This window comes from Miniopterus natalensis, chromosome 7 (genome assembly GCF_054644295.1).
Source record: "Miniopterus natalensis isolate mMinNat1 chromosome 7, mMinNat1.hap1, whole genome shotgun sequence".
NCBI classification, from domain to species: Eukaryota; Metazoa; Chordata; class Mammalia; order Chiroptera; family Miniopteridae; genus Miniopterus; species Miniopterus natalensis.
The window spans coordinates 39,190,977-39,210,523 of NC_142087.1; the positions used below are offsets into that span (position 1 = coordinate 39,190,977).

The following is a 19,547-nucleotide window of genomic DNA, read 5'->3' on the forward strand; positions in this document are numbered from 1 at the left end:
AGCACCACGAGCCCCAGCAGGGTTGGAGGGCTCCCTTGTCCTTGTTAGTCCCTGCTGTGCTTTGGGCCAAATAGCAGGAGTTAAGGACCATGCAGCGAATGTGTGCTGTGAAAGGGTAGAGTATTTAGGTACGTTCAAGAGTGGCCCATAATCTGGGAGTATGACCGGTCTCCCCACTCTGCCTCACCTTTATCCAAGAAGCCAAAAAGAAGGCCTGGTACCCATTCCTCACCAACCCCCCAAGCCCCCAGCCTTGCCACTGCTCACTCCCTTGATTCCACCGGGAACTGTGCTCTTCACCCCTGTTTATGGCAGCTTGATCAAGACGCCCAGACTCCCAAGTCACCTCTCAACTCTTCCCCACCCCTAGTCCCAGTCATTGCCCTGTGCCCACTGGAATCTCTTTTCTGCACATTCCCTTTACTTTTCTACTTCAGACAAAATCTGGCTCCCTTTTTACAGCCCTTTCTGTCTGGGGGCCCTGCAGGGTCTGAAGCTGAGTAAATCATGCTCTTTGCTCCTCATTGTTAATTCCAGCTTTGAATCTATGTCATCACACTCTATTCACCACTATGGCTCAGGATATAGTCACCTACCAATGCCCCCTCATTCCTTGGTCAGATACATTGCCTGTGTATCTTCTGCATAAAACACTTTAGTGCCTCTGTTTCTCCCAAGAGTAAAAACTGAAGTCCATAAGGCCCTACCTGATATGGCAGCAGTGTTACCTCTGATTCCAGCCCTTACTGCCATCTCTCTTCCTCACCCTGCTTCAGCTAAACTTGACTTCTTGCTGTACCTAAACAATTCAGGCTGCTGCCTGAGGGTCTTTCCACTGGCTGTTCTAGTAACAGTCTTCCTCATACGCCAAATTTCTAACGCCTTTGACTCTTTTAAGCTTCCCTGTGCCACTTTATTTAAAATTGCAATCACTCTCGACTGGCACACTCCTAATCCCCTTAACTCTGCTCTATTTTTTCCAGCTTTTACAACCTTTTAACTTACTAAAAAAATTCACTTATTTGATAGCATCCGATTATCCCTACTGGAATGTAAGCTTCAAAGGTGAGGGATTTTTCTCTCTCTCTTGTTTGCTGATACATTCCTAATACCTAAAATAGTCCTAGGAATGTACCAAGCACTCAGTTAGTATTGGTGTATTGAATAAATAAATAAATGATTATTTTAGAACTCATCAGTTCTGATCCTGTCTCATGATCAGACGATGAAGCATGTCACAGAGTAAATATTTGTGGACTCATTCCTGTGTTGTTTTTTAACTAAAGGATAATTTATCAAGAGTAAAATGTACGCATCTTAAGTGTACAGCTCAGTAAATTTTAATGTATCTATCCGTCCCTTCTTTCTCATAAAAATACTACCCAGGTCAAAATAGAGATTATTTCCATCGCTCAAAAATTTTCTGTTAAGCTCCCCTCAATCAATACCACTACCACCCCTTCCATATCTCTCCAGAGGTAACCATTATTCTGACTTCTATTTTACCAAGGTTAATTTCTCCTGTTCTTTTGCTTCTTATAAATGGAATCATACACTACGTACTCTTTTGTGTCTGACTTCTTTGATTCAACATTTTTATTTTCAACCTATTTTCCTTATAGACTTAAACAGGTATATAACAGATGTAAGAACAGATATAGTTGAGTCTTGCTTTTCATTTAGTCTGATAATCTCTAGATCTTTCACTTTCAGTTTGACTTGATGTGCATTTTTTGCTTTGTATTTAAAATGGAAATACTTTCTTTGTATTTTTCACGTTTGGAATTGATTTAGTTTCTTAAATATGTGGGTTGATGTTCATCATAAGTTTGGGGGCAGTCTCAGCCATTCTCTCTTAAAATATTGATTGTGTTCATTTTTCTGTCTCCTCTCCTTCTCAAATAATAGTTACACATGTGTTAGACTGAGAGAATCTCAAATGTCTCAAGATCTGTTTTATTTTTATTGTATCTTTTTGTTCTTGAATTCAGATAATTTCTATTGATCTGTCTTTTGTATATCTTGTTCTTTCTACTGCTGTTTTTAGTCTGCTCTTAAGTTCCATCAATGAATTCTTAATTTTAGATATGGAATTTTAAATTCTAGAATATTCATTTTGTTCTTTTTAGATAGTTTACTTTTCTGTTGAATTTCTCCATCTTTCTAGCCATTTGTTTATCTTTTTTTCTATTTCATTTAACATATTTAAAATAATTATTTTAATGTCTTTGCTAATTTCAATACCTGTATAATCTGTTAGTTTGCTTCTATTGGCAGTATTTTCTTTTGATTATGAGTCATTTTCTCTTGTTTCTTTACATATCTTATAAATTTTCATATATGCTGGATGTTATGTATGAGAGCACTATAGAGACTAAAGTAGATTTTATTTTTCCCCAGAGAGGCCATGCCTTTTCTTCTATTAGGCAGTTAGTATGAGGGACTTTAGTGGGTTGAATGGTAGCCCCCAAAATGATATATCTGCCTCCCAATCTATGGAACCTGTGATTGTGACTTTATTTGGGAAAAGGGTGTTTGCAGATGTAATTATGTGAAAGATCTTGAGATGAGGTCATCCAAGATTGTCCACGTGGGCCTTAAATTTAATTACAAGTGTGCTATTATAAGAGAGAGAAGGCACAGAGGACGGTAGAGTGATGCAGCCCCAAGCTGAGGAACACTTGGAGCTGCAGGACACTGGAAAAGACAGGACGGTTTTCTCCCAGAGCACTCAAAGGAGTGCAGCCTCGCCAAAACTTTGATTCCAGACTTCTGGCCTCCAGAACTGTGAGAGAAGAAATTTCTGTGGTTTTTAAGCCACCAATTTTGTGGTAATTTGTTATGGCAGCTCTAAGAAACTAATACAAGGACTGATCACTTTGAATTGGTTAGGAATTGAACTGGGCTTAGGACAGGCTGCAGGTTTAGTTTTAGATCATCTCTTGTTTCAAATGTATTGAAAAATAGTACTTTCTTGTATGCATTACAGGCCCTCGCTCCAGTGATCTAGGACCAGGAGATTGCAGGAGATCTCTCTGCTTTCCAGCCCCTCCCCAGACCTCCCATGCACCAGGCACTAGGCAACGCCCAGCCTCCTGAGGACCAGCTCAGGATCTGGAGTCCCTCCAGACTCCAGGCCACCTAGCCAGCCTGCATGCTTTTAACAGCTCCACTGGCAGCCTTGCCCCCATCTAAATGCTGTCACCTTCTTCAGGTTTGACCCTCTGCTTCTCCACAAAGCTTCCAATGGTCTCTATTCACTTAGGAAGAGGCCCTGCCTTTTCTGGTATTTAGATCATTTTGACTTCTTTGCATCTACAATTGCTTAAAAAATAATGGTTTTATAGTTTTGTAGTAGCTAGTTTCTGTTTAGTTTCTAGTTCTAATACTTCTAATTGACCTGTCCTAATGTTCGACATCCTCCCCGGAAGTAGAGCTCCCTAACATACCCATTGCAGTTTTAAATTATTAATTAATACATCATTAAACTTTTGATATTATTACATTATACATTATATAAATGTTATATGGTACAAATAAATATATGTATAATTATGTTAAAATATATTTGTACATAATTATACATGTAACTTAAAATATAATTAGTTATTAATGCCTTTGAGTATGATCTATGTGGAGGTTAGTGGGACTGATATATGATCTGTGTGAAGACCAACAGCTGCTGATTTCAGATTCTAGGCCCTAGTCTTTCAAGGTGGAAAAGTGGGAGAAAGGTAGGAAATGCATGGATAGGCATAAATATTTAGGAGCATATGTACTGAAACACTGGAAATAGTTTCTTACTGAATGATACTTTTTGGCTTTTATCTAAAATAAATAGAAGACTAGCCCTAGATGATTAGATCTTTGTGTGATGCTTTTCATTTACACTGTGTGTAGCTGGCACGGCATCCTAGGGTATAGAGGGCAACAGCCAGGCTGTGCTAGTTACGTTTTTCTTCTGTACCGGTTATTTCATCAGAGCTAATTTAGCTTCTGATATTGAGTTATGAACAAACACATTCATTACAAACATTTATTCTACTCTGTTGCTTGAAAGTTATTCACTGGCTCGGACATTATTTATTTTCTCGAGAAACGTAATCCATTTTCAGAATGCATTGTTCTGGTTGAGATAATTAATCAGTTATACATGAACAGAGAAGGCTCTTGCAGTCAACTGGATGAATTACCTGTTTCAGAGGGTACAGTACAGGTACATGCAAACATGAGCAATTTATACAGAATTTTAAATTCATGACACTGTTTTGAGCTTCATCTCCTTGTTCTTTAGAAACAATATATTTTATTTTTATTTTATATTTTATTTTAATGACTGGGTATACTTCATAGGACATGAATATAATTAGTATGTAAATGAAATCTACTAAACATAGGTGTTATTGTTGAAATAGAGCCAAGATCTTAATTTATTATAATTTGATGTTTTAGATGAAAACCTTTAAACTGAGTAATGTTGGAGTGAAATATGAGGTTTTTTTCTTTTAAAAGAGACTAAAGAAACCATTATAAACAATGATACCTGAAGTATATTTGCTAAAAATAAGCATCTAGGTGTGACAAGCATTTACTCTGAGTATGAATAGCTGGTAATATAAGGTTTCTAAATGAACTTCCGTTTTCACCACATCATTGATAGCCCAGGTTGGAGCAGAGAAGGCAAAGATTGTTGATGCCAAGATCTCAAGCATCCATTTCCTGCCCCTTACCCCATCTGTACAATTTGGGCTGTGTCATCACACATAACAGCTCCCTTTTTAAGATTATGGGTCACAGTTGCTCAGCAGAGCTTTCTATCTGTTTAGCTTTCCCTGATGCTTCTTACACTGCAGCCTCACCCAGACCCCAGTCCACCCCCTCCAGCTCTCCAGGTCTGCCAGCCGCGCGGGGATGCCCTCTCCAGAACACACTGAGAGAGCATCACTTAGGTGCTCACCTGTGAGGACTTGTACCTTCCTCAGTGCAGAGCTTATGTGAACCTTGCCCTTCCTTCAACTTTCTCCACCATAAGAAGAAAAAATCAGCTGAAAGAATAGCATCTTGGCCAGTTTATAATTTGCTCTCCCAGCTTGCCTTTCTGATCTTGCACCACCCTGTATTTCGATTGATGGCCTTGCCCCTGATTTGCCTGAGAAGTTAGAAACCACCTTGTGTTAATCCCTCAGCTTCTTATTCCTCCCCGTTTGCCATACTGAATTTGTCTCCCATACTTCAGAGAAAGCTGCCACTTCGTGTTTCTGAGATGCTTCACTTGTTTATTCCACTTCCACCCAATTTCTTTTTTTAAAATTTATCTTTATTGTTGAAAGTATTACAGGTGTCCTCTTCCCCCCCCATTGGTCCCCTCCATCTGGCACCTGCCCCCCTCTAGGCCTTCACCCCACTGTTGTCTGTGTCCGTGGGCTATGCAGATACGCATGTAAGTTCTTTGATTAATCCCCCGGCCTTCCCTCTGAGATCCCTCCGTCTGTTTCATGCTCCTCTGTCTCTGGATCCATTTTGCTCATCAGTTTATTTTGTTCACCCCGTTTCTTTACTCCCACCTTCAGTCACTCTCTGCACATCTTCCCATGAGCCTATTATCATCAAGTTCCTGCAGTTCCACCCACATCCTTCCTGAGGAAACCCCACTACTGTTCTTGCCATTGCTATCAGAATTATTAAAAGTGTATTTTGTGTGTTTCCCTTTTTGCCACCTGTTCACTCTTCAGCCAGTCAAGATTCTGTCAGCTTGCAGCAGACTACGGGCCTTTTAAATTCTCCTTGTGTCCTTTCTGGGGCCACAGAGCAGTTGACCATACCTCCCTTGTTGAAAGAGCCTTCCCTTGGCTTCTTTACCATTCTATCTTGATTCTCTACCTTGTTGTCTTTTTATTTTATTGATTTGAGAGAGAGGAAGAGAGGAGGAGAGAGAGAAATATCGATTCATAGTTTCACTTATTTATGCATTCATTGGTTGATTCTTGCATGTGCCCTTACTGGGGATCGAACCTGCAACCTTGGAGTATCAGGATGACACTAACCAACTGAGCTACCTGGCCAGGGCTCCACCTTGTTCTTTTAAAGGTTCTTTATTGCTGCTTATTGTCCTGCCAACTTTATAATATAATTCCTCAGGATTACTTGGTAGACTTTATATATCAATCAAGGTCTTGCTGGAAAGAGGTGGTGCATTGTGTATACCTTAGTAGATGCCTATTTATGATGTCTTGGGCAGGGTTGAGAGAAACCAGTGAGGAATGGGTCTGAGCACACCTGGAGAGAATGGGAGCTGCAGAAGCTCCAGGGCAGGAGCTCAGCCTTGGGTAGAGAACCACCAAGCAGCCTCTGTCAACCTGCTGTCTGGAGGAAAGGAGGCCTGGGAATGAGCACTCCACCTCTCTCTCCACCTGTCTTCTTTAACTCTGTTGATGCTTCTCATTGGCCAAAACTCACCAATAGACCTTAGGGCAAAGGCCGTTGGTAACCTCCATAAAGGACAGTTTCCTTGGTACAGTGTGGATCTAGAGGGAAGAAGAGAATATTCTGCCTAATGCTTATTTCTCTATCCATTTCTCACTTTGTTTCTTTATCAGCACATATATTCCCATGGCTTCACCCGCCAACGCTTTGTTTATATGACTCCTAAGTCTGTGCCTTCTCTTTCTCAACCAAGATCTAGGAACTAATTTTTACTTGTCTATGAGACATTTTCATCTGAATACCCCGTAGACACTTCAAGTTTAATATGATCCCCCTTCAAGGAGAGCAAGTCAAAACCCTGCACCTTTCCCTGCATTCCTCATCTAGCAGTGGCACAGCCGTTAACCAGGTTGCCCATGTTCAAATCTTTGTTTTTATTTTTATCAGTGTTACACTTACACAAAGTGAAAAAAGTTTTGTTATAAAATACTTGTCCCAGGACCTCCTTCTACCACAGTTCCCCTCTGTAGAGCGACTTGCATTTATTTTAGCTGATTGCTATGGTGTTTATCCCTGTGACTTGAATGTAGGCTTGTTTTGCAATGTGTTGCCTTCCTTGTGGGACTCTCACTATATAATGGAGCTCTCTTTCCTCCCCCTGCCTCCTGCACACATCCACGCTCTTCACCTCATCCATCTTCTCAGTATAAAGAGATCATAATTTTAGTTAGATCAAAATTTGTATTTACCTACAGCACAGTTATTCTAACCAAGAGGAACATGTGGCCACTTCTGTTTTCTAAAAGAAAAATGGCTTAAAAGAATTTCAGGGGCTTTCACATGTTTCCATATCTTATTTCTTAGAAGGGAAAAAAGTTGGTAGTTCAGAAGATAAATCTGTACAATAAATAGGTAAATCAGTAGGTTTTCGTTAGACTTAAATGGGTCCTTTAGCTGTCTTTGTTTGATAATGTTTACATCATTTGAATGGGCGTATTTGAATTCATCATTAATTTGCTCCTTCATTTGTCCAAGAACCAGCATTCTGTGTTCCAGATATTGTCTGGTTCTGGTGACAAAAAATTAGAAGAGACTTTCAGCTTCCAGTTTCATGTGTAAGGAGCTTGGCAGTCACCACCCCATCCCTAACAACAAGTAAAAAGCTGAACAGACTGAAAAAATTGACAACTCTTCTTGGATCTGAAAGTGAGAGGAAGACACAGGGAAAACCACTGTCCCTAAACCTGGAGAGGATAGACTGGTGACTACAGGGAGTAATGGCTAACTGGGACAGAGACTCAGGAGCAGAGACCACCATGGAAACTAGCCCCTGGGTAGGACAACCTGAACTGCAGTTGACAAGTTGCTGGAGGCCCATGTGGACAACTCAGAGTTAAAACCCCAGGGCACCCAGTCATGAAGATCCCCCACAGTAGCGTGAGATTTACCTAAGCAGGTTCAACCAGGAGCTCAGCCACAGCAAATATGAGAGAAAAGGCCTCTCATATCTGGCAGGAGGTCGGGAAAAGAAACCATTTTTTTAATATACCAGAGCACTGCCTTCTTCTTGACAAACCTGCCCTCAGTAGAAAACAGTGAACGAGAGCCTGGGTTTTTTCCAGAGCCTGACTGACTTGGGGGGAAGGGAAATACCTAACTCCAGCCAGCTCTGGCCATTCTGTCCCACCCGAGGAGGAAAACAAAACTGAGACACTTAAGAAGTTCAGTCCAGAGGCACAGGCTCACCGAAGACTTAGACCTCATAATCGAGGAGCCAAGGTAAGAATTATATCCAACTTCTCTTCAGAAATCAAGCAAGCGTGAGGAGAGTGGAGTGAAATACAAAGTTGAGAGAAAAAATCACCTACGTAGAATCCTGTAGAATGCAAAATTATCCTACAAAATGAAGGAGAAATAAAGGCTTGCTCTGACAAATGAAAATTGAGGGGATTTGTCACCAGTAGACTTAGCAAGAAATGTTAAATTCCTTAGAAGGAAAATGATAGAATTAGAAACTTTACATCAAGGAAGGGAAAGCATTGTAGAAGGAATTAGTGAAGATGAAATAAAAACTTGTATTTTTTTTTATCAACTTGATGTTAATAAAATTGATGGACCAGTTAGGTAAATTATATGAATGGGTAGGACTAATATATAACCTACTCATGAATTCAGAAGTTTTAGAAATAGTGGTCCTTTCATTAAGCGTACCTGTACGTGTGTGTTTATATCTACATTTCCATTTTGCTGATACCACCCATGTAGTTACATGTTATGTAGTTACACACATCATTTTTCATGTACTACATCATGTTGTCATTGTGTTCCTCAATGTTCTTATATAAATGCCTGTACAGTTATTTCTATAAGTGAAAATTTTGGAACTTTAGACTAACTGATGTGGTTTTCTCACATTATAATTGGGTTTGTGTAATATTTCCCCTTTGCCATTGGTTTTATGAGAAATTTTTTTTACAGCAATCATTCTTAATCTATCTAGAGTAATTATATATCGTGGCTTACCTAGGATAGTCCTGGATTATGCCTGTTACAATTGTGTAATCATTAGTAGCCCTCTTTCTTATCCTCAGAAATGTCCCATTTGGACAATACATTATGTGGTCTCTCAAGATATAATCAGCCTTTCTTCCTTTTTACATGTCCTACTATTATTTAGAAATCCTATCTTCGATTACTATAATGAGTATAAATCATGTATGATTTAGTAGCAAAACTTTGATGGCTTGATGAAGGACCCAGAGTGGAAATTCAGAATGCAAGGATAAATGGGAGCACATGTTGAAACACTGTCCCCTGCAAGGGCGGGTGTCCTGAATGGAAGGGGAAGAGCAGCAGCCCGGTGAACAACCAGAAAGGAAATGTTCTTTTTATTAACAGTGACTGTGCAGTGCATGCTGCATCCATGCTTAACACGCAGTGCATTTTTGGGCAGAGTTCATGAGGATATTTATGTTAGTTATAACTATAACCTGACTTTGAGGTTGTTTGTCCTCATACTGCTTATGAAGAAGGTTTTTCTTTCTAAGATATTACCCACAGACATGTGGCCTTGGAGCCCTGAATGCGGCTGTCACTATGCCTAATTCTGATGAAATAGTTAAGGATTTCTTAAGAAGTAAAGCCCTGGGGATTCTGTTAGAAATGTGGCATTTAAATTTCTCTTGGGGATCTTTATGGGGAAAACATATCTTATGGGAAAAGCTAATTGTATTTGTTGTACCCATAACCGTAGAAATAGAGCAGTAGAAACTTGTGTAGACATTTATCACAAATGGAAACATTTGGAGTTGAATGCACTCTGCATTAGGCTTTCAACCAGGTTTCTCCTTGGGCTCATTGTCTTTCAAAATTAAAAAAGAGCTATGACTTAAAAAAAAAGTTAGGTTATTCTTGATTGCTTTAGATAGAACTGTGAGTTTGATGGCAAGTTCAGTTAACAACCTTGTTGCCATGGCAGCACCCTAAAGAAACATTCAAAGAGTTGTATCCAAAAGCCACCTTCAACACAATAATCTTAGGCCATGTGGTTAAAAATATGCAATTTCCAGGCATCACTTCTGACCCTCCCCCAATGAATTAGAGTCCTTGTGATAGTAAGGGATGGTTGATATTTTGCTTACTGCATTTTGAAAACATTGCCCAAGTAATATGATTAATTTGGGCAGTGATGTTGAAAAATGAAAATAATTTTAAAATAGCTATAGTGAATATTATTAATTTTCCAATTTAGAGATTAAAAGAGTTGGACTAGAAGGAAGATAGAAACAATTGTATTTGTTGAAAGAGCAGATGGGTTTACGGGGAGGTTCGCAGGGAAAGAGAATTGAGGTAATTTACCAAGAGTGGGTGTGGAGGCAGTGGGAAAGAACATAGGGGCCATGGGTTCCACACTACAGGCTCATGGTGAGGAGAGTGAGGGCTTTCAGATCACAAGGACTTGGAAGTGGCACCACATTTCTTCCTATGCATCTCAGTAGCTTCATATGTAAATGGAGGTAACATATGAAAGTAAAATTTAAAGTATGTAAACTTTCCCATCATAATTTCTTTCTTTCTATGTTCTCTCCCCCTCTGTTCTTGCCTGGATAGACATGTAAGCAGATTGGCACAACGTGGAATTAATGTTTAATATGCAGAAGTATAGCTAGTTCTGTACTGCAGCCCTGTTTTATTCCAAGTTATTTTACTTTCATTATGAAAATGTTTTTTTAAATTTAAAAATGTAATTTACCTCCGCCACACTAGGTTCTTAGGTATAGTAGTCCCAAATATGCTCACAGTCTAGATTCTTCTATGGTTTTCTCATTAAACTGTTTTCAGCTTAAGTTGGGTTTCGCCATTTCCTGGCTGGGTGATCTCAGCAAACGTCTTAAAAAGTTACTTTGGTCATCTATGAAAACAACATATTGTGGACATTAAGTGAGAATACATTTATTTTACAACTATGCCTGGAATGTTAAGCACACAGTAAAAGTGAATCCCCCTGCCATACCCAACACTTGCCCTTGGATCTCAGTGGTATTTTGTGAAAGCTGACCTGTCGCAGGACAGATGTCTGGCTGCGGTACTGTTCCTGCATTCCCCCACCCCATCCCACAGCAGAGCCCTGCATCACAGGAGGTAAGATTTACTGCAGTCTTATTAGAGTCAATGGTTTGAGTAAGTGGTATTGGGATAATATATAAAGGCTAAGTTCATCTTCTTAGAATGAAATTTAAGGCTAAGTTTAGCTAACGGAAAGTGTATTCAATTAAAACTAAAAGAGTTCAGGTACAGTCAGCCCTCTTTCTAAATAAGTTAATATCATATGTATTCTAATAATGCTTTCACCATAAGCCTTTAAAATGGATTAGAGGCCTGTGACAGTAAAGTACACATATCTAATACTCCTGTTAAAATGAAAGTTAAAAATTTAAATATATAGAAGGAGCAAATAAGTATACTAATAACTTAAGCTAATAAAATTGTTATTGAGCATTACATTTAGCTCCAGTGTTCTTAGATAAATAGCTGCTTTTTCCCAGCTGCCCAAAGGAGTAGCAAGGAGCGATGAGCACCATCATGCGTATTTTCAGCCGATAGTTCTTGAGGTCTGACGATGTGTAAGCTGCAGTGCTAAGAATCACGGAGGCAGCAGCGATAACTCGGGCAAAAGGGCAAAGCTCATGAGAAAGCTCCTGGTGTGGACACTGGGCAGTAAATGTAAAGATAAAGCAAGAAAGAGTCAGTCCAGAGGATTGACAGCTTTGGATTTATGCTAAGGAGTGTGTCCTTGGCCTTTTATATGCTGATCTAGTTTTTAAATGTCCAAGTTCTTTTCCAGTCCCTAGTAAGTCATGCATATAATATTACTACCATCGGGAAGCATCACTGTCCACTGAAGGATACGAACTTGAGACTGTAATTGATTGTTATCTGACCTTTGTGTTCTAGTTTATCAGAATCTGAGCAAGAAGGATCTATATGTTCACTCAGCTTTATTCAAACCCAAATATGTGAAAAAATTATAAATATGAAATAAAGTGCTAGAGATGATTTGGTTTTCAAAATGATTCTTTGCTTTAAAAAAGAACTCTGTAAATATTCTTAAAATGCCAATCTCCTTTATAAATTTGACCATCTGGTTAGAATTCTTAAAATTGGATTTTTACTCCAGAGATATAAAAATTCAAAGATAGGAAAATATTTTCCATAAAGATGTACTGGGTACAGATTTTCATTATATGTTCTAAGTTTAGACTGCCTTTGCAGTGGAGGGGAGTTTCGCATTGTTGGATTAATGGGGTATTTTTAATTCCCATTCCTTCATTGTAAATAATTATGTACAGCTTGGAAAGGACAATTTAACATTTCTTAATGAACATAAGGGAAAATGTTGAATAGAGTACATGAAAACATTGTATTAGCTTTCAAAAAAATGTTTAAGATGTTATCTTTTTAGTTTTTCAGTTTTAGACTCAGTTTTACAGTAGGATTCCCAGGTGCAGGCTCAGTACCTGAAATAGAAAGTCCTAACTCCTTGAAGTAGAGTCTTGCTGGAGCATGTGGCCCACTTGTTTGTGTTTAAAGGGTGCTTGCTTGCTTGCTTTTGAAACATAAATAATTGCACTGCAAATGGAAAAAAGAAGGATATTGAAATTAAATAGGTTGAAATTTTAAAGCTTGAGAATTTTTTTCACCCCATTTATTATACACACTTACATAAACTTCTTTCTATTGGTAAATCCAAAGCAACCAGCATCATCATTCTAGAAAAGAATTTCAGTTTTGCCTTTTCATAACTGGAATATTTAGTTGCCTTGTAGTATGATGCAGTTTGGCTATGTCTAGAGTGCTAAAATATCATAATAAATAAAATATAGCCCAACCTGCGTGGCTCAGTGGTTGAATGTTGACCCATGAACCAGGAGGTCACAGTTCTATTCCCAGTCAGGGCACATGCCTGGGTTGTCGGCTCCATCTCCAGTAGGGGGCGTGCAGGAGGCAGCCGATCAATGACTCATCATTGATGTTTCTATCTCTCTCCCTCTCCCTTCCTTTCCCTGAAATCAATAAAAGCATATTTTAAAAAATAATAAAATATAGTAAAAGATCAGAAAAACCCCAATGACAGCTGCTGAATGTTTATTTTAAATAAGTTAACTTTAATGAAATATAATTTACAAATGATAAAATGTACAGATTGTGTGTGCATTTTGAAACATGTGTATCTTACAGAAGCACCAACCCAATCAAGATTTGGCATATTTTTACACTAAAAAAGGTTTCTTTGTGTTCCTTTGCAGTCAGTTCCACTCCCCACCCCCTTCCAGAAAACCATGGTTCTGATTTTTGTGCCTATTGTTAAACTTCATATAAATGGAGTCAGAGTATGCATTCTTTTGTGTCTGCGTCTTCTGCTCAACATGGTCTGTTTGATGCATGCTTATGAGGGTATAAACTATTTTTTAAATTGTTGACTAGTATTCACTTTATGCATATATTACACTTGTTTGTGAAGGGATATTCACCTGCTCCAATGGCTCTATCTCCTCATTTTTTAGGATTTGAAATGCATTGCTTCCTTGAACTCTAATCTGTTCATCTCTTATCTGTATAAGGCTGGTACTGATATCAAATGGGACTCTTATTGATGATGCTGACCCGGTTCTTGCAGTGGCTACCAGGACAGAGAACATGCTTATAGTATTTCTTAATTGGGAAAATGGACTGAACTTATTTCTTCAAATTCTAATCAATCCTGACAGATTTTTTGTTTACCAGTTTCTCTAAATTCTTGGAAAAAAAATGGTGCAATAGCCTTTGGTGGCTAGAGTAGAAGGCTATTTGATAACACATTTTAAATATTGTTTCGGCTGTAACGTGTGATTAATAAAATTTCATTGTCAGTTTTGGAAATCTGTTTTTCAATATTTTGCTACAGGAATAGTGAAACTTATTACTGAATACTAATTATTCAACAGGTTCATTTTGATGGCTGGGACCACAAATATGACTATTGGATGGATGCAGACAGCCCTGACATTCACCCAATTGGATGGTGTGATGTAACAGGACATCCATTGGAAGTGCCATATCGTGAGTATTTTGTCTTTGTTGTTGCTTTTAAAATACTTAGCCTGAATTCCTACCTTAATGATGTTTTTTCATGTCATTATAAGTACTTGAAAGCTAAATATCAGATAGGTGAATTGATTAATCATCACTGCAGCTACACTGAAAGCCATTTACTCAAAATTAAGCCTCAAAGGGCATGCTTCATATAAATGAAAAGTTATAATCATCAAGAAATTATTTTGATAGTGTTATCTAAAAGAATCTTTATTTTTTACATTTTAGTTTGAGAAATGGAGCCAGTCCTAAATCTGTCTAAGATTGGCCATTGCTTTTAGCTGAAGTATGTTTTGGTGTTTTAAACATTCCATCTTGATTTTTTTTTTAGAATAGATTTCAAAATGTTTTAGAAAAAAACAAATATTTTAAATTTCAGCAATTAAAAAAATAGTAAATATTTTATAAAACCTCTATTGGTATGTTTATTCTGTCTTGCAAGGAAAGTAACCACTCTAAATTCTAATGAACCTTGAACCAAAATATCTTACTCTTTTGCCTGAAGGATTCTTCTAATCAGAATAGGCGGCCATGACTAATGACTAATTTTAGACACATGTGCAAGCACTCTGCATTCTTGTGTGTTTTGTTTGATCACTTTTTCTGTTCCCCTCCTTTTGGCTTCTTGCGATGAAACTAGCAAGTTATTCTATTAATGAATATATATTTCATTGAGCCAGCCCAGTGACGCTTGGACCTTTAATCTAAAAGGACTGACTATCTTTGAAAGAATTCCTTAACTTCTTATAGAAACGAGAAGGATTACTGAAAATATGACAAGCATTTTTACATTTTGCTAGGTTCTTCCAAAACCACAAAGTCAATAAGGTGCAGGTCCTTGTATAACTTATAGCACTTCGTCGAGCACAGGGTCTGTACACAGAGCAGGTAACACAGGGAGGCATGCTCAGCACCACATTTGGAGAAGAGTGTAAGCACTTGTGCTTTGTGGTTTCTTTGATCCTGCTTTTTATTTTCCCAGGTTTCACACCCCAGCATGCCAGGGAAATGGTTCTCTTTATGTTAACCATCCCCCCACACACCCATATGCCCACCTCAGTCTCTCATCCCAGGAACTTTCTCAAATAGGAATGATTTCAACAGAGGTAGGGGATGAGTCAGCATTCAGGTATAGGGACAGCTCTCTTCACTCCACCTCACTCACCCATTGCCTGCTCCTTTGTCAAGCTGCTTAACTGACTTCTTGACCTGAATGTTTCATAAGCAGTCAGTTTGTATAGCCAAGTGATGACAATTGCCCCTTAGCTGCCATTCACAGCCACAAATGTTCACCTGCAGATCGCCTTGTATCCCACTGCCAGAGAAGACTTTCCTTTTCTCATGCCACGAGGGCACTTTGTGTTTTATCTAATGTATATAGCCCTTCATGGTGGACTTTTTCTGTACTTAGAATCAAAATTAAATACTTAAGATGTAGCACTATTAAGTTGTCAAGGTCTTTCTCTCATGCTTTGCATTCCATGAGTGTCTTTAAAAAGATATAAAAATATCAGAACCAAAAAAGCCATGCCTATCGTGGTCATCTACTTGATTCTTTTTTGGCAGTTTTTTTAGTCACATCATTTGGAACTGTAATCCCAGTTGCATTTGATGTTAAATTGCTTTAAATAGAGCTCATTTCTTTTCCTTTGTTGTTAGGTATCCACCCACAGATTACCTACTCCATTGGGCAGTGGATGTCTAATATCTCTTGCTTTGAAAATTAACCAAGCTTGGGAATATGACCAACTTTGGAGTTAGAAAAACTTGGATTTAAAATCTGTTCTTCTCTGACTGGCTCTGTGCCTTTGTGCAAGTTACTTTACCTCTGGAACTTGCAGGCCAGTAAGATTAAATGACTTAATGGCTGCTTTTGGTTATCGAGGCACAGTGGGGCTGGGTGAAGAGCACAGGAACACTTGCTTCCCATGCCACTGTTTCTCTTCATCGATCCAGAAAATTGGGAGTTGACTTTATTTCCTAGAACTTACACAATCATTATGCTTTTTCTTAGGTACTTGTTATAATCACACTATCCATAAAAGGGTTACTGATCTCTGAGCAAATATTGAATAACATTTAGGACAGTTCAAAACATTTAGAATTATTGATTTAAATTTAAAATAAGCAGGCCGTATAGGCCCCATTAAACTAAGAACTAAAGTACTATGCTGTTCTTTTTTTAAAAGTCTGAATATATTTTCGAAGTTTTGTATCCAATTCTGATGTGTGGGTTTTTTCTTCACACCAAGCAGTTCTCCGACACCAGCTGGATGTCCTTCCTACAGTTCAGCTCCATTCTAACACTGTCTACCTGAACATAGCATCAGATTCCACAGGGTGAAGGGCTCAGTCCCACAAGATTGTCCCCATTTCATAGGTCAATCACAAGTCTAAGTTGTTGCCTTTGCTTGTGAAAAACTGACTAGAAATCATAGGTTTCCCTGACTCCCTCCTTGGATTCGATTAAGTTGCTTAAGTGGCTCATAGAACTCAGGAAACCACTTATGAAGAAATGCATAGGGTGAGGTCCTGAACAAAGGAGGTTCTGTCCTTATGAAGGTGAGGACACGGCATGGTGGCACATGGATACATTCTGATTCCTTAACCCAGAAGCTCTCCAGACCCTGTCCTCCTGGGTTTTTATGGAGTCTTTATTACATAGGTGTGATTGATTAAATCATCGTCCACTGGAAATTGAACTCAGTCTCTAGCCCCTCTTCCGTCCCCAGAGGTCTAGAGTGGGACTGAAGGTCTAACTCTGGAATTACATGGTTGGCTCCACAGGGGACCAGCCCTCATCCTTAGGAGTTTTCCAAAAGTCATCATCTTATTTTCATAAAAAGGACACTTATTACTCTCATCACAGGAAATTCAAGGATTTTAGGAGTCCTGTGCTAGGATGGGGATATATTTCTTATTATAAATAACAATATCACAATTGTAAATATACCACCAGTAAAATAAAGTTATTCTCACTGAACTGTCCAGTAGCTGTGTAGCTGTCAAATCCAATGCAATGGCTGTACCTGGCTCTAATAGGAGCCTTCTCTGTTAAGCACCCTGGGCCATTTCTTTGACCGTTTCAGGCAGTGGTACTTCCCTTGGGTCTCCTTTTGCCCCTTTTCTCAGTCCTTACTGAGGGCTGCTCTGCCCTGGGTGGGGTGTGGCTTCCCTGTGCCTAATCCCTCTAGCATTTGGGCCAAGAAGATGGATTCACCTGCAGTCGAGAGTCACCTTGTCTGCAGAACTCTGTCTGGTGTCCTCGGGGAGGTGGATTTTCCCTTTACCCTCATCCTACACTGTTTTGCCCTCTCTTCTTCGTTTTATTAGAGTTAACCCCCCTCCCTTGTGCCCAGAACCCTCCAATGGCTTCCTGTCTCACAGAGTTTTTGCCGAAGCTCTTCCTCGCACCCGGGGCCTCCCCAGCCCGGCCCGGGAGCCGCCGCAGGGTTCACTCCTCTGGTCCTTGCTCACTCAGGGCGGGCAGCACTGGCCTTGCACTCTCCCCGGCACACCCGCGGGCTTCCACTTCTGCTTCTGCTGTGCCCTTGGCTTGGAGCCTGTGCCACCCTGAGCTCCTAAGGCTTATTCAGGGGGTGGCCCCCAGAGACTCCTTCTCAGTCGAGCTGTTTACAGACAGCAGCCCTGCCATTCTTTAGCTCAGTCAGAGGCCTAGACGGTCCTTAGTGGTGGTTCTCACAGGCTGCCGTGGTATGATAAGCTCATTTGTTCCTGTCCGCCTCCCCCCCCCACTAGGCACCTTCTCTGCGGTGGCAGAGACCCAGGTTGCCACTGGCCACTCCTTCCTGCTGCAGCCTGGGTGGCTCAGCCTGTGCTCTCCACACAGAGTAGGCCCTCGGTGAATAGTCCAATCTGCTTGTTGTTTTCCTAACTTTCTACATTTTATAAACATAATTTGTCTATATTTATTTCATCCTGCCTACTCCTTCAGCCCTTGTTTTAAACAAACTTTTAGAAATGATAGTTAAAAACAATAAAGCATTCTAATGCATGGAAATGTTTTGTTAGTGTTTTCAGGTAAGGATAGAATAATACAATAAAAATATGACAATTCCCAATGCCTCTAATAAGGTAGGTATAGCTGGAGACCAAAAAAAAGGAAACAGACCAAACCAGAAAACACTCTGTAAATTGAATGTAGACTTGGATGTGCCACTTGGTAAATAACAGACTTTTCTCATCAGGTATGTGTAAAGTGTTTTTTCTGAAATGACAGAGAACAGACATGAAATGACAAGAGCTGGTGGGGTGTGGAGCGACACTGTGGGCTGCTCAGCCCTCCAGGGAGAGTGCCCTGGGAAGGTGACCAGTTGTCCGATGAGGCTGCCTCACCATTTGTGCCATGAATGCCAAGCATCGCAAGCTTGAGATGAGCAGGCTGCTCCTTCAGCTTAGGCATTAAAAAAAAGTAGATGGAGGAGAAAGGACTTTATTCATATTCTCCAAAAGTCTGAGCCAACCTAGAAAAAGTGCTCTACTCTTGGGAGACACCAAAGATGTGGATGTCGAACATAAAACTGACACAATCCTGAGCTCATCAGGTCCCAACCTGTCATTCAGAGGCGTGGAGACATGGTGTTTGCCCAGCTTGTTGGAGACAAAGGTGGGTCTCAGGCTCTAGTCAGAATGTTCTTTCTAGTTTGCCTGAACCCTTCAGTGTGTACTTACTTTTATAATCATGTCAGGCTGCCCTCTGTCTCCCCCTCTGCAGACGTGAAGGTGGGTGACCCAGCTGGTGTGAGGTTCCAGCCTTGGGGAAGCCTGTGCAAGTACCGAGTCTGAGCTTCCAAAACCCTGCGGCACCCTCTCTTGTGCAGCTTTAGCGGAGTTGCATGAGGTGTGATGGAAAGATGGTGGAAAACAATGAAAACAGAAAACATTGCAACACAGCCTCGCGCCTGGAGAGCTTGCAATAGCAGCGCGTCCTCTGTGATAATCAGCGGCTCACAGGGTGCACAGCTGTTTTAGGGAAAAGGCTGATCGAGCCTTACCTTTCCATGCAGAGGAGCCCTTATTGGGCCTGGGAGGAGTCCCCTGGGTTCATACTCAAGATAGCTCCCCCAAGTTGAGTGGTCCTGGCTGTTTGCTCTAGTCCCCAAATCTCTCTCTAAGGGGCTTTTGTATCTTTGACCTCAGGCTTCTGTTTACCTACCAGTCCTTTCAGATTCTCTGTGCCTCTTTCTGAGGCAGGAAGACTTCTGGTTCCTTCCGGGTCCCACAGGTTGTGCCGAAGCAGAAGTATAGCCTTAGGCTCATTAACTTGGCCACTGGCCACTGGCCACTGCTACGTCATCACCTCCTGTGGTGTGGGATCTTTTCCCTAGAGATGTGCAGCCCCCCTTGGTATACCAGAAGAAGCAAAGAGCTGGCCCTTGCCCCAGCCTCATGTGGAGGCTCCTTACTCATAAACAAACTCCCCTCCAGTGTTGTCCTGAGGGAATGAGGATGCAAAATGCAACAGGAGAGGC

The 19,547-nt window shown here is 40.2% G+C and overlaps 1 protein-coding gene across 1 annotated transcript in view; it reads left to right on the forward strand.

Moving 5' to 3' along the window:
- The window catches only part of L3MBTL4 (L3MBTL histone methyl-lysine binding protein 4), a 153,677-nt gene that overhangs the window by 83,494 nt on the left and 50,636 nt on the right, over positions 1-19,547 (forward strand). The window contains exon 12 of the mRNA XM_087818958.1: positions 13,908-14,022. Coding sequence (XP_087675084.1) covers positions 13,908-14,022 — 115 coding nt within the window. The remainder of the gene's footprint in view (positions 1-13,907; positions 14,023-19,547) is intronic.